We start from the raw sequence: 23,329 nt of genomic DNA on the forward strand, positions 1-23,329 counted from the left end.
ATGCACTTGTCCAATTTTCCTCTCCTCCCTTCCCCGCTACGGTGCAACATTTCGGGCATTAGATGCTGTTCTCCAATCCAGAGGTGGCCACATTTCAGCCGCTGGTGCTATATGCAAATAACTGGAAAGTACTTCAGGGTCCATGAATACAAGAAGTACAGTGCACGAGATTCTAAATCAGTTTGATTTCCTTCAGCAGAGGTCAGTGAAGCACACAGACATGAGTCAATACAAATACATTACACAAACCCTGGATTCTCATCCATACTTTATTATACACATTTACACTTCACTAATAAAAATCTGTACACTTCACATTACAGTATGTCCTAGCCACCAGCTAGCTAGCTAACACTGGGACACAGACGTGGCCGGAGACTGCTGCCCTAGAACAGGCAGTGGGGGCTGCTCTTCCTTTCCAGAGAAGTTTCTTCAGCTTACACTTATCAGAGAGGACATTGTTTTCCCATGTAGATGAGCCAGGACAGTGGAACAGGCCTCAGCAAGAATCCTGCCTGCATTCAGCTCTTCCCCTGTTCTGTGAGACGGGCAGGCATGGTGCTCCTGCCTTGGCTCAGGATGCCAGGTAGTGTCTTGCCTCCTGCCTACATCCTCATTTCTTCATCTTCATGTCAGCCTCAATGGCACAGCGACGCCCTCTGGTTCCCCCATCCTAATCAAGATGCAAACAAAAGGAAAAAAGGTCCAGTATTAGCAAGGATGGAAAAAGCTTCCTTCCCTACTCAAGGAACTGGGAAACTTCACAGATGGAAGACACAGCTCTCTCTGCTTACTGAAAGCTAGGGGAGGGAAAGTACACTGCTGTCTGCTGTAAGATAGGCAGAGGAGACTTCCCTGAAGACCTTCCTACAAGAGTCAATGTGGGTCTAAATATATGAAGTCCCACTGGGGATTCAGAATCCCTATGCCTCTATGGTCTACTGACAGCAGGAAGAGACAAGTTCGGCTGCTTCTCACCTGGAGAGGGGCTTTTTGGGGCCAATACACAGTGCTGCTTTTTATTATGTGAAACATTCCCGATGATCTGTTCAAGTGGGAAGCGGGGACTGCGGGCTAACATACCTGACCAGCTGCTCAGCCCTACAGGAAGTGTTCCTCCAGCTGGGTGACCCTGGCTCTAGCTCCCTAGCTTCTCCGCACAGCTACTCTCCATGAATGCAGGGCCACTGGAGGGCTTCTTCTCATCGGATCCCTCTCTCTCTGGCTGACATGCTGCCTCTGCTGAAATGCTTCTCTATCTAACAGATGTGTGAGAAAACAAACCCTCAAAGCTTCTGTTCCCAGCTCAAGGGCTTGAGCTCCCAGGAAAGGAAGTGCTTTTCCAGGCTCTCCCAGATAACCAGAGTGGCACAGCAGAGGTGCCTACAGAGGACTGTGGTTGCTTCCTGATCCATGCAACAAACAGAAAGATCAGACCAGATCCCCCCCGTCCTGTAGCCTGCTCACAGTGCACACTGTCCTGGATGGGAGGAGGGGGGCTCCTATATGTGCATGAACAGGTGTGAAGTGTATGAGAATCTGCAGTGCTGCATTTGACCCATTGTAATAATTGGGGTCTAGCAGGCCCATCCCAATGGGGAGCTCAACTGGGGAAGAGTGCATAAACTTTATTAAATGTTCCAGTCACCCATAAAAAAATGTGTATAGGAAAAGATACGAAAGTCTAAACAAAAAGGCCTACTGTATTAACATCATGTTTGGTAAACAAGAGTTTGGGACTAGAAATCAATGGACCAAAACCGATGTGTGGGAAATTAGGCCTAAGTGGTGTAAAAGACCACCGGGGACCAGCTATTCCGCCCATCACTCCCTCTTGGGTCCTTAAAAAAAGACCAACAACGGGGAGAATCAAGCTGGCTGGCTGCCACCACCACCGTCTCCTGGAACCCTGGGATCCACTGTTACACCTGTGTCATCTTGATCCTGAGGGGTGTTCTGATCAGACCTGGCCAGGGAGAACGACCCAGATGACACTGTGACCTCCACCAGCTCCAGCTAAATCCTAAACCCCACCTGCTATGGGTGACTTTGGTTCCTTTTGTCAATTCTCCTCAGGTGTCCTTATCCTTCCCCACCTCATTTCTTCTCTCTCCTGTCCATTTCCTTTGGTCTTCTGTTTAACAGACTGGCTTCGCTGGCCGAGAGTGCATGTTTTGTAACACTGCGATCAAAGGTAGCTAAAAGCAATGCCCTAAACAGCCCAGAGGTACAAGTTTTCCAGGTTTTGGAATGGGTGATAAGACCACGTGCAGGGCCTGTGTGACTTGCAGCCTTAGTGCTAGAGAAAGTCAGCACCAGAAGCTGCATTTCCAGAGAGGTTGGTTCACATAACGATGTCAGAGCTATTCTAACCAGTGTCTCCTCCATGCACCCCAGCGTCTCGGAGTATTTGACCCTCTTCTGAGTCTGTGTCTGTGGTTCTAAAGGAAGCAGGATCAGACTTTAACAATAACTCCAGCCCATCTCAACTAATTTTCTCTTTCCCCCCCAAAAGGACAGTTATTACCGTTCTTTAATACCATATAAAAGACTGGCAGTTTTCCTTAAACTCTCTACTGCTAAAGGGAAAGGGAATTGGGGATATTGTTAAACTGACATCCCTACCTAATACTTTACATGTTTTTCCTTCTTTATTGCATCTTTAATAAAATGTTAAAAAGATTTTTAATGAACTAAGGTGGCCACAGTCTCTGTTACACCCCAAGCCTTGTTTAACTGTTTAATGTCATATTATTACAGGGTCTCTAACACCTTTGACTCTCTAGGCCCATGTATTCCACAGAAATCAGCACAACAGATCTGTCTTCCCATTTATGTGGGGAGAAACTAGGACAAAAATTATGGGAGAAAAGGGAAGGAGATGACAGTGCTGCAACCCCACAAACCAGAAGGAAAGGCAAAAGCACCTCTCAACCCTGAGGACAATGGGATTGAGAAGTCTCTTATTTGATGACTCTAGATGTACATCCACTAGTTTAACACATTGCTACAATGCCACAGATTCTGTGACAGTGCCACAATCCCCCAGACAAGGAGCCAGCAGTACCTTCCAATTCACAGTTACTTACCGCAGTCACTCAATACTTACAAAGAGAGAGAGAAGGAAGGCAGGAGAGCCCATGGGGACGCTGTCCTGTCAAAAGGCCAAAGAGATTTACTGATCAGATTGTACAGATATGAACATGAACACACTCTTTAGAAGCCATACAACCTGCATACTCATAAAGGCAGAGAAGCAGGCAACCCCAAGTTCCCCTCCCGCAAGGTATCACACACAAATAACTAGGGGAAAAGGAAGGACCAGCAAGTGAGGATTCTGTGACAGCAAGAATGCTAGGACAGGAGTTTCCCTTCACTCCACCATGTCGTTTCCAATCAAGGTCTGCTGTGTCCCAACACCACTTCGGTGCTCTGTGCACTCAGCCTCTATTTCCCACAGCAGCTATGTAGCTCCCAGATGACAGGATACATCAGTTGCTACCATTTGAGATGATTTAATCAAGACTGGATGCCTAGCTAAGATACACATTACTTCAGTCACAAGTTAAGCTTGATGCAAGAATCACTGGGTGAGGTTCTCTGGCCTGCATCACACACGAGATCAGACTAGATCACAGTCTCTTCTGGCCCTAAAAACTGCAAACCAGACCATCCAAGGGAGGGACACTGGAGCGATTCTCCACCCCAATCTCCCTGCCAGGCAGGGACTCCTCCAAACAACCCCCTGCTTCTTTAAGGTTCTGATTATTACTTTAATACATACAAAGGACAGAACTATCACAACTGCTGGGGTGATTCACAAAAGTTGTGTCTGTGGTAACCTACAGCTGCCACTTCTAAACTCTAACTGAAGGTCACATTTCCAGAGAGGTTTGTTCACATAAGGATCTCAGAGCTAGTCTAACCCCAAGTGCATTCATGCACCCAGTGTCTCTGATTAGGTGACCCTCTTCTGCAGCTCTGTAGGATCCTCCTGAAGGAATCACTCTCTCACACAAAAGCATGAGCCCCAGCCTCCTTTTCCCCTCACCTTCTCTGAAGCATCTTGTTTCCGAGTGGAATCTCGCCCACGCAGGCTCTTTGCACTGATCCCGGACTCTGATGTCTGCATGATCAGCTGTGTGGCCAGAAATTGCTGCATGAAACCACACATTCAGTTATTACGGTATCAAGTGAAACAAGCTCAGTTAGTGGCATTACTCCCACAAACCATAAGGTTGAGAATGACCAGTTTGGAGGTGGCTTGAATTTCTAGTTTGCTGCTCGGCATAAGCTCCCCCGCTTGCCCTAAAGAGCCACAAATAATTCTGAGGGAGAGTAAAAAAGCCACACAAACTCATCAAATTAACTCTGATTCCTATCAGCTGGGACTTGCCAACCCAGTGGGAAATTCTAGATGGCACAAAAAAGCAGCAGGCACTCAGAGCCGAGTAGCCTCTTCCTACAGATCTGCTCAGTACCTCCCATACCAAGCAGTGCATGAGTTCTGTCCAACACTGCGCCTCAGCTCAAGCCTTTACCTGGATCTGCTCCAAGACGTCTCGCTGCATCTCCACAGCCATGTGGTATACGTCATGGTCAGAGCTGTTGTACATGACTGCATTCTGGAACATCAGCATGATGTCACGCTGGAACTCAGCTGTGGTTCGGATCAGCCCATTCTCAATATTTTTCTTAATGGTAGATAAATCCATTGGCCTGTGAATGAAATACAGTTAGAAGCAGCAGTAAGAGAAACTAACATTGTTTATCCTCTACAACTCTTCTCTTCCAGACAAGCTTGGTCTAGATAATTAGTCCTGCCACAAGTGCAGGGAACTGGAATAGGTGACCTCTCAAGGTCCCTTCCAGTTTTATGATTCTATGTCAGGAATCCAATCACTCCAGCTAACCTGTCTAGCACCATCATGGTCAAACAGGCCTTCTCTGATGTCAATAGATCTAGACGCAAGACAGGAAATGAGATGAGATGCCGTCTTCTGAATGGGTTCGAAGAGAGCGTTAATCCATAGCAACTCTGGAGCTGGACTGTGGGGTGTTCAACAGAGGTGTTTGCTTCTGGCATTAATGAAAGGGGAGGAGGGGAGCTAGTGCAGAGCCCACATATGGTGCAGGAGACACTGCTTGAGCTGGCAGGTGGTTCTAGTAATATATTTGAAGAGAAAGTTGTCTGGCAGTATGTAGATGACAGTAGATCAACTCTTTAAAGGAGCTAGGTTTCCTGCGGAGAGAGTTCAGTCTGCCCCTCCACTGACTATTGGGTTCATTCAGATTAAGTCATATCACTGGACAGGAAGTGGGAGTGTGCCAATAAAATCTGCAGATGACACAGTGTTAGGAAATTTTGCCAATATGGAGGACTGGAATATCATATCATACAAGAAGATTCAGATGACCTTGAAAACTGGAGCACTACAAATGGAATGAAATTTAATAGTGCAAAGTCAGGCACTTGGGGACTAACAACAAGAATTTTTGCTATAAGCTGGTAATTTATCAGTTTGAAGCAACATAGGAGGAAAAAGTCCTGGGTCTGTGGGTTGATCATAGGATGACCACGAGCCACCAATGTGATGCGGCCGTGAAAAAGGTTAATGCAAATCCAGGCGGATCCTTCAGATGAATTATTTCTAATAGAGACTGGGAAGCATTACCACTGTACAAGGCACTGGTAAGACTACCCCGGAATACTGTGTGCAATTCTGGTGTCCCATTTTTAAGAAATGGGAACTCCTGACTGGAATAGGTGAAGAGAAGAGCTACTAGGATGATCAGAGGAATGGAGAACTTGCCTTACAAGAGGAAACTTAAGGAGCTTGGCTTGTTAAGTCTAACAAAACAAAGGCTGAGGGGAGATATCATTGCCATCCATAAATATATCACAGGGATAAACATGGGAGGAGAAGGGCCAGTGTTGGCACGAGAACTAATGGATATAAACCGGCTATCAACAAGATTAGGCTTGAAATTGGAGGAAGGTTTCTAACCATCAGAGAAGTGAAATTCTGGAACAGCCTTTCAAGAAGAGCAGTGGGCACAAAAAACCTAACTTGTTTCAAGACTGAGCTTGATAAGTTTATGGAGGGGATTGTGGCACTACGCTCCATATTCTTCATAGAGATATGCTTATGATATGAATATGGCATAACTAAGATATGTTTTATGCAAGATGGGTCATGTGCTGGAGGAACCAACTAGGGGCAGAGCTCTTCTTGACCTGCTGCTTACAAACTGGGAAGAATTAGTAGGGGAAGCAAAACTGGATGGGAACCTGGGAGGCAGTGACCATGAGATGGTCGAGTTCAGGATCCTGACACAAGGAAGAAAGGAGAGCAGCAGAATACGGACCCTGGACTTCAGAAAAGCAGACTTTGACTCCCTCAGGGAACTGATGGGCAGGATCCCCTGGGAGAATAAAATGAGGGGGAAAAGGAGTCCAGGAGAGTTGGCTGCATTTTAAAGAATCCTAATTGAGGTTGCAGGAACAAACCATCCCGATGTGTAGAAAGAATAGTAAATATGGCAGGCAACCAGCTTAGCTTAATAGTGAAATCCTTGCTGATCTTAAACACAAAAAAGAAGCTTACAAGAAGTGGAAGATTGGACAAATGACAGGGAGGAGTATAAAAATATTGTTCAGGCATGCAGGAGTGAAATCAGGAAGGCCAAATCACACTTGGGAGTTGCAGCTAGCAAGGGATGTTAAAGAGCAACAAGAAGGGTTTCTTCAGGTATGTTAGCAACAAGAAGGAAGTCAAGGAAAGTGTGGGCCCCTTACTGAATGAGGGAGGCAACCTAGTGACAGAGGATGTGGAAAAAGCTAATGTACTTAATGCTTTTTTTGCCTCTGTCTTCACAAACAAGGTCAGCTTCCAGACTACTGCACTGGGTGGCACAGCATGGGGAGGAGGTGACCAGCCCTCTGTGGAGAAAAGTGGTTCAGGACTATTTAGAAAAGCTGGATGAGCACAAGTCCACGGGGCTGGATGCGCTGCATCTGAGGGTGCTAAAGGAGTTGGCGGATGTGACTGGAGAGCCACTGGCCATTATCTTTGAAAACTCATGGCGATCCAGGGAGGTCCAGGATGACTGGAAAAAGGCTAATGTAGTGCCCATCTTTAAAAAAGGGAAGAAGGAGGATCCGGGGAACTACAGGCCAGTCAGCCTCACCTCAGTCCCTGGAAAAATCATGGAGCAGGTCCTCAAGGAATCAATTCTGAAGCACTTAGAGGAGAGGAAAGTGATCAGGAACAGTCAGCATGGATTCACCAAGGGCAAGTCATGCCTGACTAACCTAATTGCCTTCTATGACGAGATAACTGGCTCTGTGGATGAAGGGAAAGCAGTGGATGTGTTATTCCTTGACTTTAGCAAAGCTTTTGATACGGTCTCCTTTAACTTGCTGGCAAGAATACTGTGGAAGTATGGACTATAAAGGTGGATAGAAAGCTGGCTAGATCGTCGGGCTCAACGGGTAGTGATCAATGGCTCCATGTCTAGTTGGCAGACGGTATCAAGCGGAGTCCCCCAAAGGTCGGTCCTGGGACCGGTTTTGTTCATTATCTTCATTAATGATCTGGAGGATGGCGTGGACTGCACCCTCAGCAAGTTTGCAGATGACACTCAACTGGGAGGAGTGGTAGATACGCTGGAGGGTAAGGATAGCATACAGAGGGACCTAGACAAATTAGAGGATTGGGCCAAAAGAAATCTGATGAGGTTCAACAAGGACAAGTGCAGAGTCCTGCACTTAGGACGGAAGAATCCCATGCACTGCTACCGACTAGGGACCGAATGGCTAGGCAGCAGTTCTGCAGAAAAGGACCTAAGGGTTACAGTGGACGAGAAGCTGGATATGAGTCGACAGCATGCCCTTGTTGCCAAGAAGGCTAATAGCATTTTGGGCTGTATAAGCAGAGGCATTGCCAGCATATCGAGGGACGTGATCATTCCCCTCTATTTGACATTGGTGAGGCCTCATCTGGAGTACTGTGTCCAGTTTTGGGCCCCACACTACAAGAAGGATGTGGAAAAATTGGAAAGAGTCCAGCGGAGGGCAACAAAAATGATTAGGGGGCTGGAGCACACGACTTATGAAGAGAGGCTGAGGGAACTGGGATTGTTTAGTCTGCAGAAGAGAAGAATGAGGGGGGATTTGATAGCAGCTTTCAACTACCTGAAAGGGGGTTCCAAAGAGGATGGATCTAGACTGTTCTTAGTGGTAGCAGATGACAGAACAAGGAGTAATGGTCTCAAGTTGCAGTGTGGGAGGTCTAGGTTAGATATTAGGAAAAACTTTCACTAGGAGGGTGGTGAAGCACTGGAATGGGTTACCTAGGGAGGTGGTGGAATCTCCTTCCTTAGAGATTTTTAAGGTCAGGCTTGACAAAGCCCTGGCTGGGATGATTTAGTTGGGGATTGGTCCTGCTTTGAGCAGGGGGTTGGACTAGATGACCTCCTGAGGTCCTTTCCAACCCTGATATTCTATGATTCTATGTGAGGTATCATTGGAAAGGTTAGGATGTACTGAATACGATTATCCTATTATATGCATGTATCATTTTTGTATCTGAAGTTATTATTACAATATTAACTATGTATCAATTACAAAAGTGTTTGCACCTGGGGAAAGCCCACCAGACAGAATGCAATCAGTCTGGCTGGTTAGTCAATGGGCCATTAGGGAGGACAATAGGACTTTCAAGATGCTAATCTCCCACCTTCCTGAGAAGCTTCTTGGGATGCTGCCCACCGATTCAGCACGTAGTGTAGACATACCCTAAGTTGGGACAGGAGGGCAGTAGCCATTTACTGTACCACTGACACACTGTTCTGAACACCCCATCCAGTCTGAGAACATAGACACTTCTGTAAATGAACATGTACCTGTCCTGGGGAAGCCTTTTTCTCACTGACTGACAATGGAAATGAGCTTCTTTTCCCACCTTGCAATCTGACTGTGTGCTGAGGCTGAGTACTCCCCTGCCAGAGACTCCAGTACAGACACATCAGACAGAATCTGATGGCAGACGACAGCTGGGCCACTTACCTCTGCACGATACTGTGGTAGCCTGGTGCTATATCATCGGTCACAGGCTGTAGGAAGACATTGGCATATCTGCAGAGAAAAGCAGGCAACTGTGAGCAGTCAGTCTCCTCACTGGTAACAGAGTGAACACCTGGTCAGAGGCTGGAGCATGCTCTGCACAGACAGAACCACTAAGCACTTGTTTCACACACACACGCACTTCTGGTCAACCATCACCAGACAGATGTGGGGAGTGGAGAGTCCCTCACCCAAGCACTAGTAGAGACCAGCCTGGGGCACAGGAGAACAGATAATTCCCCTCTTCAGCTTGCTGGGCACAAGCCACCTCTTCCTGCCAGTCCACATGGGATCAAGTTCACTTACCTGTGATTAGCTGCTGCTCTCCAAACTAGCATAATAGCTTTTTTCCAGATCTTCTGGGCTTGAATTGCTTCCTGGTCCTCACTGCAAACAGAGCTAAGGAGATAAGGATGCCTGTCAGAGTGGGATGCACTGAAGCCCCTAGCCAAATGCACAGGGTCAGTGCCCAGTGCAAGACTTCCTTCAACAAGCTCCAATGCTGCCTTGCAGCAGCTGCCTAAGTTCAGTCAGCCCTGGATCTACCCACATTGCTCTGTGCAAGCCAAAGGAAAGGAAGCCGCACCTGTCTCCCGGGAGCTGGCTCGACGGAGTTGTCTACACAATGCTCCTGGGAGTAAGGAGACCACAGGAGCCAGACAGCTCAGCAGCCAAATCTCCACCACAGGCCCATTCAGCCAGCAACACATAGAAATGAGATAATCCCTTACTCTTTCCCCAGCATGGACTGAGATTTGCATTGTGGGTGGCTGAAGGTTTCACTGATACTCACAACTGCGAGGAGGCAGGGCTGCTGGGGATGGAATCAGCTAGAGTGTGAGACTGCAAAGGTGCATTATGGATACTGAAGCCATCATCACTCTCACTCACGGGGGGCTCATTATCCATTTCCGATAGGTACCCCTCACCCTGGTCTTCCTCCTTGGGTTCCTCCAGACTGGCAGCCTCACTGGCACCATCCTCATCATCATCTTCACCCTGAGCATCCTGAGATATAGGATCAAATTCCATCAATTTACCTAATCAAAATGTAGCTATCAGTAACCATGCCTGCGTCACAGCCTCCAAAAATGACTGTTTCAGTAAGCAGAGTGGAGCCCTTTATCACAGCTGCTAGCCAGTTCTAGGGGCATTTGAACAAACACTTAAATCCCTGCCACAAAGCATTACAAGGGCCTGGAGTGAGTTCCTCTAAGCTATAGATATCAGATGCAGATACATACTGGCGCCCCCTCCTACTCAGCACAAGGGTGGGCCACCGGCTTTCCTATCCACTGTGTGGGAGCGGAGAAGCAGCAGCAACATAATGGCATCAAACTCATTTTAACCACTGGACTCAAGAAGTTCAAGGCCAATTACCTTCCCAAAGACAGCGCGGGTCTCTTCCTTCATTGACTCTGGGAGGAAAAGACAAAGAGCAAAATTTTCATTCCTAGGAGCAGTTTTTAGAACATCCCCTCCTGCACCAATACCCTCCCCTTCCAAATGAATTATTCCCTATTTCTGCATAGATTATCTTCACCCCCATGCTGAACCAGACCACTAAAGTCCATTCAGCTAGTAAGCTGCAGGTAAAAGATATCCTAGCCCGGTTAAGTTACCTGACAGCTCAAATTTGTGCTGAACATCAGCCTGTGAGGAGTCGTCACTTGCATTTAGGACATTTGGAGGGGATGAATCATCATCAGGTGGCGTCTGGAGGGAACAGAAATGCACAAATTTAAGTGTTTGTGTCAGCTTCCTTCAGAGCATGGTGTACAGGTGAGTATCTCACTACCCCAAACCCAAACCCAATCCCAGACAGTAGGTTTTCACAGAATGCCATGACAACAGCAATTCTGCACACGGACTGGCAGCAGACAGAGCAAAGAACTATCTATTATACGTTGAGGGCTTCAAAGATCTAGCACAGCAATAGTCATAACCCACAAGGAAAGAGTCACTGCTCTGCTCCAAGCGTACTCACTGAAGAGACATCTCCAAACCCAGGGGTCCATCCCTTCTCTGAACTGCTTTTCCTTGCCTGCCAACTGTTACCTGCTTTCAACCACACCAGTCCAAGACAGCCTCCCCACCTACATACCTCTATCTTCACCGTACTGTGTGTTGCTGCTTCTCCCTTGGCTGATTCGGTCTCCGTTTCAGAGTTCTCTCTCACGATAGCAGCCGCTTTCTGCTGCTCCTCCGTCTCTCGACTCCTGAGCTCAGGTGTTTCTGCTATTTGCACAGCTCCTGCCGTGGCTTCCCCAGAGTCCAATTCATTCTGCTCCAGCTCTGCAGATTCTGTCTTTATTTCTGACCCCAGCTCCCCAATGCTCATTAGGTCTTGGATTTCCTTTGCCTCTGGTTCATCACAGTCTCGCCTCTCCTGCTTCACAGTCACTGCCACATGGGGGATCTGTGCCTGTTTCTCATGGTCCTGCTGAATCGGATGCTCCCATGGGCCAGTCAAGGCCTGAGGGTCATCAGTCTCTTCACAGAAAGACAAAGCAGCTTCAACTGCTGCTACATCCAGGACTTCAGGATGGTCGTCTACCTTTACCAAAGCAAAGACATAGCAGCACAAGCAAAGGTCAGCAAGGAGAGCAGAGCCCCTGCCCTGGTTCAGCCAGAGAGCCCTTCCCACCCCAAATACATCTCTACCCAACAGGCCAGGGCCAGTGTCCCAGCACTGAGAAAACTGCAACGGCTGCACCAATTTAATTCCTAAACAATAAACCAACATGCAGGAGCGGCGGGTACCATAGGCAGGGGTAGGCTGTGCCTCCCCAAACAGCCTAACGTGGCCCCCCCCACGCTCTGCCCGGAGGCCAGGCCCCTTCCTGCGGTTCCCAATGCTCTGCCCTGGCTGGCCCAGGCTGGCTGGCCTGCCTCCCGCAGGGACTCGGTGGCTGGGGCCGTGCCTGGCCCAGCGCTCCGGGGCTGGGGCCTTGCCCCTGGCCGCCCAGCGCTGGGGGCCACGTGGGGGTGCTCTTGGCTCCTGCAGGGGAAGGGGGGCAGAAGGGGAGGGGCTAGCCTCCCCCAATGGCTGGGTCACCAGCCGCCCATGCTAACATGGCTTCCCAAAGCCATATGAGCTGGCTGTTAAAACGGGGGTAATTAAGGAGCTGGGAAGAGCCATTATGGAGATTTCAGAGTAGCAGCCGTGTTAGTCTGTATCCGCAAAAAGAACAGGAGTACTTGTGGCACCTTAGAGACTAACAAATTTATTTGAGCATAAGCTTTCGTGGGCTACAGCCCACTTCTTCGGATGCATAGAATGGAACATATATTGAGGAGATATATATATACACACACACACACACACACACACACACACACACATATACAGAGAGCATGAAAAGGTGGGAGTTGTCTTACCAATTCTCCATTATGGAGAAGACATTAAACAGGTCCTTACACCCATGGAGGGGCCATATATATTCTGTCTTCAGATGGGTCGTTCCCACTTTGGACCAAGTGCATCACAGATTGCTAGCAAGGATTAAAGGTTCCCTACTAACCACTCAGTACCGGGTTCCTCGGTCTTGTCAAGTACTGAATGATATGGAGAAATAGGACTCACCTGTCTGTACTTGTGGCGTAGGAGACTCCTTGGCAGAGCTTGGGGCCTTCATGATCAGAAAAATGGGGCTTCTGGAATACACAGTGCTAGTAGCACTCATCTATTTGCCTGTCTGGGATCTGTCCCCCATTCAATGTTGGTGCCAACTGAAACCCAAGGGTTTCCTCTGAGTGGAACACCACACAGCTGTTGCCAGCGTACTAGGGGATTGCCAGGGGACTGGAACGTAATAACTTGGACAGAGAGGGAGAAAATAGGCAGGTGAAGATTGTCGAATGAGCAAGAAATACTTCCTAATCCTACATCCATGTAACAACTGAGATAAATACATCCAGGCCCTGGAGAGAAATGCAGTTGGCTTCCCAGCCTGCTTTGACATTTACCTTGTCCTCAATGATGGCTATAATATCTCCAACAGTTTCAAAGTCCAGCTCTTCCCCAGTATAGGAGACTGCAATGTCCATCTTCTCAGCCAGATCCAGATCTTCTTTCCCATCCATGCTGTGATCTTTGGAAGGCCCAGCAGCACTGCCAGTACCAGTACCCAGACACTCTTTCTTGATGGAATCAATGATCATGGAGATTTCACTGCTGTCCATAGACACCGTCACTGTGTGGGGATCAGACACTGCCTCCATGGAAACACAAGTGTCTGACTGGCTCACTGGATAAGGATAAGAGTGACAACTCAGAGACCAATCAGGTGAAAGCCTACCAGCATCAGTGACCATTAAGGTGGAAAAGATCATCAGCCTCTCTCACATAGCCCAAACCCACCCACAGCAGTTTGGCCAAAAAGGATAAAGAGACACACAGGGCAATTTGCTTCCTACCCAATAAGGGATGCAAACCAGGAACCTAGCTCTTGCATCATGATCCAGCACACTATGCCAGCAGCCAGCCCACCCAGCATATTCCCTTGTAAACCCCATCCGTCACCCCATCCAGCACCTCTCCTCAGGAACCCCAGCTCCGCCACCCATCTAGCAGTCAGCTTTACATGCCCATGCTCCCTCACCCCCTTCTGGGAACCAGCTTCTGAGGTGAGGTAGAAGCCCCATCTGTAGAGCCTGAGGGAAGCGCTGCTTTCAAGCATGAAGCCACCCATGAGTGCGTAGTTCAGGAACGCACCTGTCACTACGCTCTCTGGAGTTGCAGCGGGTGGCACAACGGATGGTGCTGACAGCGTGGGCATCATGACAATGGTTGCCTGGGACACAGACTCTACAGGGGGTGGCAGGAGTTTAGCTGGAGGTTCGCTGGCAACAGCAGAGAAGGAAGCAAGAGGTGTGGTGAACTGTGCAGGACCAGCTTCTAGAAGCCGAGAAAGAGTAGGAGCACCTAACAGAGAGTACAAGAGGGAAAAAGCACATGAGCAAGAAGCAACAGCCATTGAGCTCTCCAATGCAATCACCAGACTCTTGACTGGCTGACTGCTCCCTCCTGAGGCCAAGGTACTGTAAATGACCTATGAACTGAGAGAGCCATGCTGGTAGTCTCTGTCAGAAATGCACGGCTCTCTAAGGTATGCAGTCTGAGCCAGAGCCATGCAGACACTATGGGAACACCATGTGTTTAGTGTAAAGACTGTAGAAGCTACACCACACATGCAAAAGATGTTAAGGGCCCTCTTTAAAAAACTTGCTGCAAACAGAGAACCACACAATGTGAACTAGGAAGAATGCAGTTCCTAGTGATCAGAGCGGGGGAAGAATAAAAGAGGGAGATTCTCTTTGCAGGGTATCCCTGACGGCTGCCTCCTGGTTCAAGGGCTGCTATGCATCTTAAGTCCTACTTCCAACACGGATTTACTGAACCACTTCAGCTCCGATAGCAGGATTCAGAAGATCAGACATTCAGAAAGCAGAATGAGAACATTCACATTGGATAGGATAAAACATGTATAAAAGGCATAAATGCTCCTGCTTCAGAAAGCAGGAGCAAACCAGTAACTGGCAGAGGGCAGGAGGAAAGCTTCCCATGGACAGGTTGCTCTGTAACTGTTCACTGTAGATATTCTTGCACCTTTTTGATCTATCTGCTCACCCAGCCCTCAGCACCATAATATCCAAGTGCCTCACAATAATTAGTGTTTTTTTCCCCCCATCACAATACCTTGGAACTGAGGCAAAGGGCAGATTAAATGACTTGCCCAAGTTTACAAGAAGTCCGCAGCTGAACCAGGTACTGATCCAGGTTTCCTATCTACTAGACCATCCTCCCTATCCTGGAGCTTCTGGTGTTGGCCATTGTTCGAGACAAGAGACCAGACTATACGGACAATGATCTGATCCACCCTGGCAATTCCTATCATCCCATGTTTTTGCAGCTTCTTTCTCTGCCAGGATTAGAGTCATTTTAAAGAAAGCAAAGAAGTGTCAATGGATCTCTTAATGGAATGTGATGAGCAGACAGCCTGGCTGTCTTTGGTCCCATTCTGAAAAGGGCTTATTATAGAACAGTCTATGAAACTATATTTTGCAGACAAAAGCCTCAGATGTCCCAGAAGAGAGAACTCTGAAGAGAGTCTGCGTGGGTTACCTGAAGCAGCAGGTGATGCAGGGACAGCAGCAGATGCCAACTGCATTTCCCCACCATGCAGCACTGGAAGGACCCCTCCTACCTCCAGGAGGACTCCTGAGCTATTCATGTGACCAGAAGCCACTGCCATCTCGCTTTCACCAACCTGCCAAAGGAGGACACAGATGAAGCTCCTGGGCTGGAGACATGTTCACATCACTGATTCTCCCCTAGATATGCACCCCGTTAATATATCCATCAATCTGTGAATCAGAGCCTCTTCTACACATTTCAACCCAGTCCAGCCCCTGACTGAGGCGCATCATGCTTTCACACAAACATGGCTGGTTCAACTATTTGATTACAATCATCTGAAACCGATGCCATGTGGCTGTTGCCTGGGAAGTCACACCGAGTGCATGATTTGCTCTGCTCTAGTCCCGCTACCCAAGGATCCCAAACTGCTTTACAAGTGTCAGTGTATTTAGTCTCACAACCCCTTAAGTGGCAGGGAAATAGCCTCTCTTTGCATGTGGGGAAACTGAGGCACTGAGAGGGGAAGTAACTTGCTCGAGGTTACACGATGAGCCAATGACAGAGCTGAGAATAAATGCCAAATGGCATTGTTAACGCAAGAAATCCCCTGTAATACTTAAACTGCCACACGCCTAACTCTGTTTTCCCCATACCTTAAGCTGGCATACTGCTGGTTGAGAACTCCAGAGAACAGCACGGAATAGTTACCCAAGCCAACTGCATTTCTGCAAGTGGAGAGGGCTGGCAGTGAGGCAGCAGCAACACCTGCCTCTCTGATAGAGAAAGGGGTAAGACAACCTCAAAGCTTCTCACTTCTTTGTAAGCCAAACTTCTCCCCACATGTCAGAAGTCCTCAGTCTCACTGGCCCCCATCTCCATGAGGGACAGTTTTTAGAAGTTTCCCATATTAACACCTATTTTGCTCCACCAGGGTTAACATTAGGAACCACAGCGCAGACAGGCTGATGGCTGCTGACTCCATTTTCAGAACAGATCTAAGAGACAAGTTACTGAGGAGTGTCAACAACTGGTTGTCCCTCTAACACTAGGGCTCCCAGCATCACTAACACCAGTAAGGTTGAACTGGTGTTGGCAACAGTGGTTATTTTAACAACTATCTAGGCTATGGACATGAGCCATTGAGGGATAAGTCCAGGACAGAACAAACCAGTCTGAATCCTAGTCTGCCAGTTTTTAAATGCATAAAGGGCATTTATTTGACCTCCCTACTTATAAGTTAACCTGATTTTGTTGAAAATTAAAATTCAACTTTGGGCTGAGATGCAGACAAGCAATATCACCCCAAAGGGAAACAGATTCAAGGCTGTAAAAATCAAACCTCCAAGTAGACTAACTAGGGGTTCTGCTCTGATCTCCGTTCTGAGTGCAGTGTCACTCAATGGCACAGTCTGCTACTCCAACTCTTCAGATCCCAAAGGGGATAGTTAACTTTCAGAGGCTTGTCTTCACTACCAGGGTAAGTTGGCCTAAGTTACGCTACTCCAGCTACGTGAATAATGTAGCTGAAGTCGAAGTAGCTTAGGTCAACTTATTGCAGTGTCTACACTGCGCTGCATCACTTATCTCGGAGAGGTGGAGTACCCGGGTTGACCAGAGCGCGCTCTGCCATCGATTTAGTGGGTCTTCACTAGACCCACTAAATCGACAACTGCTGCATTGATTGCAGCAGCTGGTAGTGAAGACAAGCCCAGAGTTACCTAATCTCTTCAGTCCTGAATTCACAGTACCACAAGGAAAGAGTTCCACCTTTGTGGCTCACAGGGCTTAATTACAGCTTTAGAATTTTCCCTGTGCTGGAATCTTGCAAGATCTGGATGGTTTTTGAAGCCCTTTACAGCTCCCCTATTCAGTACGAGAGTCTGAAGCATAAATTCATCAGTATGCTTGTATATGCGAGCAGAGCGCTCCATACCAGCCTGGGGCTTGTGGGGAGGAGGCTGCCCTTCTTCAGTAGCTCCGAGAGCAGAGGGGAAGGAGGCGGAGTTGCTTTCTGTCCTAGCATCTTTTTCTGGGGTGACTCATCAGTGACTGGGGTTATGGGGGCATCCAGGGGAGCTGAGCCTGGAGGGGTGTCAGGGATCCCAATGAAGGAGGCAACTGGGGTGCTGGGCAATGTCCCTGGAGTTACCTGAGAAAGAGAAAAACCACACTGTTCAAAGCCACACCTTCACCATACTGACTAGACCCACTTATTCCTTCCCCCAAGGCCACTGACCCAGCACACCCCAGGGACCTGCTCCATTCATTCACTGCACCCGCTCCAGGCATATGCCTTTACCTTTTCACTCCCTGCCTTTGCCCCAGATACCTGCTCCACTACCTCATCACAGAAACTGAAGGGAATTTGTACCCTGGATGTACACAGGCCATACTACAGCACTAAGATAGGGAAAGCACCAGCCAGGCAAGGGGCCCTCCCGAGCTGCACAGAGCCCCCCAGTCCCTGCTCCTTTCTCTCTTACCATTGGAAGCATCCTTACCCCTGGGCTGGTCTCCTCCACAGCTTGCTGAGACAAGTCCCCCAGAGCATAGTCCCTTCCAGGGGAGGTTGAACCTGCAGGAGAGCGGACCATCACACCGGTCAACCTCCGAGGGGGGTTCTTAACTGCCTGACGAGCTGGAAGAGAATGGAAAGGAAGTGAGACCCCCAAAGCTCCAGCTGGGAAACTTCTTTGGAATGAGTTCTGCTTCTGGCCTAGCAGACACCACCAAATTAACCACTTCAGTTACAGTGACTGCCACAGAATCATCTAATTCAACTCCTGCACCACGGCAAGGCTGACCATCCCTAATGAATGGCTGATGGATCCCTGCTTTGAACCTGTCCAGTGGCAGGGTCTGCACAAGCTCCCCTAGCACTGGTTCCATGGCTGAACTGTCTCGAAAGCTACTAAGTTGTTCTGAATATTTAACCCACCTTTCCGCTGCTGCACCTTCAGGCACGAATGCAAGTTTTATCTTCCAGGACTACTGAGAGTCTCTTATTCCGAGTCTATTTCTAATATTCCTTATCAGGCCATTCTCCTGCTTTCCCTCAGGGGCCTTTCCCGCAAAGGAGTGCATCCAGGTCTCCCCCTTGCCTAATGGGGCATTTTTACTCTATGGGTTCCTCTTTGAACTCTCCTAGATGGTGTTGAAAATTGTGTGCAACCCTCTCCCTCCTAACCCTGAGCCAAAGTGAGCAGAGTACCCAGGTCCTTCCTACCTGGGTCTCTGCAGGTTCCTTCCTTTCTCAGGGCTCCAGCCTTAAATTCAGCCCAGATTTTTTTTTTTTTTAAAATAAGCAAGAGCTTGTGTGTGTGGGTGTCTGTGTGGGTAGAGAGGGGTGGTGGTGGGGAAGCAAACATAGTCCCATCTCACCCTGATAAGCAGCATCTGTAGCCTTCCTCTTCATCTCTGCCTCCTCCTCTTCCATTTTTTTCTTCCTGAACAAAGTAAACAAAGTACTTGGTGGCACAATGCCCCTGGAACCCTAAAACCACCTGGTGCCTCCCCCAGGGCCATCAGGTCACAGACACCTGACCCATAGCCTTCATATGTCAATGAGACATCCCTGCTAGCTAAGGCCCGATTGCCCTGAGCAAATGGGTAGTCAGGTTCCAGTCAGGGAATGAGACATTCCAGGGAATCTCACTCTCAGCTCTACACCCAAGATGATGCCAACATGACACTGCAAGCCTGCACCAGGCTCCTTATGCCAATGCTGGAGAGCGCCAAGAGACACTTCATAATGGATGGTGCTCCCATTCCAAATGTAACCCTTAAAAGCCAGAGCATCTGTCCAGCTTAGCTGTTCCTCCCAAGCCTGGGAGTGCAATGATTGAGAGAGACACAGAGAGAAGGGGGAATATCCCCAAGCCCAAGGGCTCTGAGAAGTACAATCTCAGGGGGAATTGGAACAGGGAAATAATAAGATAACCCACACCACAATGTCATTGCACAGCTCCTCCAGTCTGCTATCCATGTGTCCAGCCTGGATCAGCTCTGCATCCTTCTTCAGCTGCCTGCAAACAGACACAGCACCACCTCAGCTCCACACCAAGCCTGCAATGTACACCCTTTCATTTCCTCTACTTTCCCCTGCTGCACTCTCTCTCGCTCAGGGCAGCTTTGCGGACCACAGCCTTCAGTCAGACCAGAGCTTGACCCCTCTAATATGTACCTATACTTCTCCTGTGTCTCCTTGATCACTTTCTTCAACTCCTCAACTCGTTCTGCTGTCAGTTTCCGCACGATGACATCTTCCACGGTTTCCACAACCTCCCCTTTCTCACCACGTTTTCTCCTACAGAACAAGGACAGGAAAATTATATAATCACCAACCACAGGAACACCCCATCCTCCTATAAACACCATCTGCTGCCCACACAGCCCCACCAGTCCAGCCATGCCCCAACAACTTCTTCCTTACCAACTAACCTAGTCCCCAGCTCAACTCTTCCCCTTCTTCTTTTCCCAGAGAAAATACTGGAAACTCACACTGCTCAAACACCCTCCTTCTGACCTAGCCAGGTCTCCTGTCTCTGACAGTGGCCAGCACCAAATGCTTCAGAAGTTGCAGAAAACCCCATCACGGGGCAAGTTTCTTCCTATCTTCAAACAAAAAGTGGATGACCCATACCCCGAAGCAGGAGGGTTTGCCTTCCTGTCAAATTTTTACCCTAGCTAGTATAACTTCAGATAAGATTCTTCCTATCCACAAATGCTCAATCCTTCTCTTGAATTCTACTCTTTGCTTCAGTAACCTGTGTGGTGAGTTCCACATGCTAATTATGCATAGCATGAAAAAAAATTACTACTATGAAATGTTTTCCCTCTAATTTCATTGGGTGTCAAGGGCCAGCATAAGCGCCCTAGCTCAGAACTTGGGCCTATGACAAGCACAGACTGAAACATTTCAGCCTGAACTGTTGCAATGTTAGTATAGAGGGAAAGAACAGGAGGCTCAGTTGCTCCTCCCTGCACAATCCCCAAATGCTATGGGTATATAAAGAGCAGCATATAGTGAGGAGTGGAAAAAGCTTGAACTTGCTGGATAACATGCACTGACTTTTATACTCCCAGATTCCTTTCTTATTCTGAGCTGTAGTTTTATGCATAAAGCTTTTGGATTATAAGGTGCAATGCATGTGATCAAGGCTTTTTTGTATTAAAAAACAAAACTATTTTGGTGCAACACCAGTGCCATATATTTTATGAAATACATCCTTGTTTAATATTACTATTTAATATTGCTGTCTTACCGGAGTGACATTATGTTACATTATCTTTCTAACTGTGGACCGCAACTACCATAAAATACTACTTTGGGGAGCTCTGCTGGGAATTGTGGGCAAGATAATTCAGGAGCCCCACAATGCACTATATTATAAAGGTTGCAGGGAGTGATGTATAGGAATGAACGGAACCATTTCAGGAATAAATGTTACAGTAACCAGTTACAGAAACTTTTAGATCTGAAAGGGTCTAGTCCTCTAAAGTAGGAAACTGGATGAACAGAAAGAGCATTCTGGTGAACATTCCTATTCTTACTTCCCAGCTGCTCCTCCCTTGGCAGCAGTCACCCTCCCTGCCCAGATATCACATCCAGATTTCCCTGTCCCTGCCTGCTCTTCCTTTAACAGTTCTGGCAAATGCACTGCCAGATAAACTGTTGAGCCCTCCAAGAGCTGTTGCAGAAACCACATGCCTCATCCTTTGCACTCACTTGGGGGTCTCTGTGGTCTCCAGAAGCTCTGAATACTGAGATGCACAGTGCTAGGGAAAAAACAGAGGGAGTTAGAGCACACATAGAACAGTCATCACATGCAACTCTATCAGCAAAGCTCATGTGGGCACTGGGCTCCACTCTTCAAAGATCTATCACCTATGGAGTGTGTTCTCAGAGGTATGGATGGGGACACAACTGCACGCATTGGAGTCACATTTATGACTGCAAGTGGGTTCAATGTACCAGGGTTTACTCCCACTCCACTCTCTGCTGTCCATACTGATCTGACAGAGAAAAGAAAAGCAGATTCCCCAGCCTAATAACGTATGCGTCTAAGAAGGGAAATACTACAGTTATGAGCAGCAGCTGCAGGATGTTCTCAGAGTTGGTGCAGCCAAGAATATCTCAAGGTAGTGGGTTGGCTAGAATTGTACCAAGACCAGTTCTTCATAGGACATAATTGGGACTAGAAAAATGACAATATTAAAAAAGTGACTCCCCTTCTCCTCCAGATAAACACCTCCTCCCCTGATATCTCAAGTTACTGACCTTCAAGCAGCCATACCCCCAGAAGCCTGTCTTGGCAAGAGTTGTAGCCCCTTTCCAAAACTCAAAAGCCAGCATCTTACCTTCTGAGAGAACCAGTCAGGTGGGCGGCCTGGCTCTGCAAAGGGTTTGATAGCTCTGCTGACTGATACCCTGCAAGAAAGAGCAGGTAAATGACTGGAAACTTGCCTTCCTGTCCTCACCAACACATGGAGGACGGGTGCTAGCCCGTCTCACTGCTCGCTTGGACATAGAACTTTCCTAGCTACTTAAGAGTATAAGCTCTTTGGGAAAAGTACTGTGTTTGTACATGACCTAGCAATCGCTAACACAAACAAGTTTGTTTATATTTACAGGAGATAATGCTGCCCTCTTCTTATTTACACATGGACACATGTCCCCTGGAATGGTGGTTCAAGCATGAAGGGACATATGAATCACATCTGGCACGTAAATATCTTGCAACGCCAGTTACAACAGTGCCATGAGAACACCTGTTCTCATTTTCAGGTGACACTGTAAACAAGAAGTGGACAGCATTATCTCCTACAAATGTAAACAAACTTGTTTGTCTGAGCGATTGGCTGAACAAGAAGTAGGACTGAGTGGACTTGCAGGCTTAAAATTTTACATTGTTTTATTTTTGAATGCAGGTTTTTTTGTACATGAACTTACAAATGTAGAATTAACTTCCATGATAAAGAGATTGCACTACAGTACCTGTATTGGGTGAATTGAAAAATACTATTTCTTTTATTTTTTATAGTGCAAATACTTGTGATGAAAAATAAATAGAAAGTGAGCACTGTACACTTCGTATTGTGTGGTAATTGAAATCAATATATTTGACAATGAAATAAACATCCAAAAATATTTAAGTAAATGGTATTCTATTATTGTTTAATAATGAGGTTAATCACATGGTTAATTTTTTTAATCTCTTGACAGCCCTAGTTATAAGTCTTGAAAGAAACAGTTAAGTGATCCAGCCAATTGCCATTATGGATAGTCGTTCAAGTCCCAACACCACTCCACTCTGCTTTCACTCCTTCCCGGACAGAGCCCAGCTGCTCAGTCACTGCTGGTCCTTATGCCTGTAGCGAAGATTTCCAGGAGACACTCTGGGTGCTTGCTCACAGCAGGAGATCTGGCTGGAGCAGGTTGTTTTTATGAACAGCAATAGCTCAAGTGACCCGTTGGGCCCCCCTAACAGAGCACTGGGCCACGGAAATCGGTGCTTTGGTCAGCGTGAACTCTACCAACCCCGCCGCGGGTCGGGCTCCGGAGCGAGCGCCCGGCGCGTGGGGGCAGCGCCCGGCGTGTGGGGCCAGCGCGTGTCGCCAGCGCCCGGCGCGTGGGGGCGGATTTTAGCGGTTCAGTGACTCGCCACTTACCAGTTCTGGTCCCCACTCCGCATGACGGAGGAGGCGAGGCAGAGCTTCTCCCGGATGGACCATGGCTCCGTGGGGCCGGCGCCCAGCAGCTTGTGCTCTGCCAGGCAGAGGGGAAAGGCTCAGGATCCAGAGGCACAGGGGGGTGCCCCCCAGAGGGACTCCCCTCCCTCCTCCAGAGCCCCCGCCCCATTCCACCCGGACCAGGCCCCGCCTGCCCCGCGCGCGGAGAAGCCCCCCCCCCCCCGGGACCCCCTCCTGGCAGGCGGCACCTCCCCGCCGCGCGCCCCTCCCTCACTCACTCCCTGTCCCGGCCGCCATTTTCCCCGCTAGACCCAGGACGAGAAGGGGCCTGGGGGTGGAGCCAAGCGCAAAGCTCGCCGGGAAACACT

At 48.2% G+C, this 23,329-nt stretch overlaps 1 protein-coding gene across 3 annotated transcripts; it reads right to left on the minus strand.

Annotated features, from left to right (window-relative positions):
• Positions 1-263: 263 nt before the first annotated feature.
• BRD8 (bromodomain containing 8) lies at positions 264-23,312 on the minus strand. Of its 3 annotated transcripts, XM_024215375.2 has the most exons (22): positions 23,240-23,312; positions 22,941-23,037; positions 21,630-21,699; positions 20,998-21,047; positions 19,453-19,575; positions 19,214-19,294; positions 18,651-18,715; positions 17,771-17,907; positions 17,203-17,418; positions 15,255-15,399; positions 13,845-14,054; positions 13,097-13,377; positions 11,232-11,684; positions 10,750-10,843; positions 10,508-10,545; positions 9,921-10,135; positions 9,434-9,526; positions 9,071-9,139; positions 4,542-4,719; positions 4,052-4,156; positions 3,110-3,154; positions 264-673 (listed from the first exon to the last, which is right to left on the minus strand). In XM_024215375.2, exons 1-22 carry the CDS (start codon positions 23,256-23,258, stop codon positions 614-616), a joined length of 2,844 nt encoding a protein of 947 aa, XP_024071143.1. In that variant the 5' UTR covers positions 23,259-23,312; the 3' UTR covers positions 264-613. The 3 variants fall into 3 exon arrangements, with proteins under 3 accessions (XP_024071143.1, XP_024071145.1, XP_024071144.1); XM_024215377.2 differs by lacking the exon at positions 17,203-17,418; XM_024215376.2 differs by lacking the exon at positions 13,845-14,054.
• Between the last annotated feature and the right edge of the window lie 17 nt (positions 23,313-23,329).

The sequence above is a fragment of the Terrapene carolina genome, unplaced genomic scaffold (assembly GCF_002925995.2).
Source record: "Terrapene carolina triunguis isolate 2854851 unplaced genomic scaffold, T_m_triunguis-2.0 Scaffold629, whole genome shotgun sequence".
NCBI lineage: Eukaryota > Metazoa > Chordata > Testudines > Emydidae > Terrapene > Terrapene triunguis.

Bases quoted from the DNA above. Each gene is read 5' to 3' on its own strand.
- BRD8 (XM_024215375.2), bottom strand. The intron at 21,048-21,629 runs GTAAGATGCTGG...TTTTTTCCCTAG, and splicing joins CTGACTGGTTCTCTCAGAAG to CACTGTGCATCTCAGTATTC. The intron at 17,419-17,770 runs GTAAGGATGCTT...TCTCTTTCTCAG, and splicing joins TGGAGGAGACCAGCCCAGGG to GTAACTCCAGGGACATTGCC.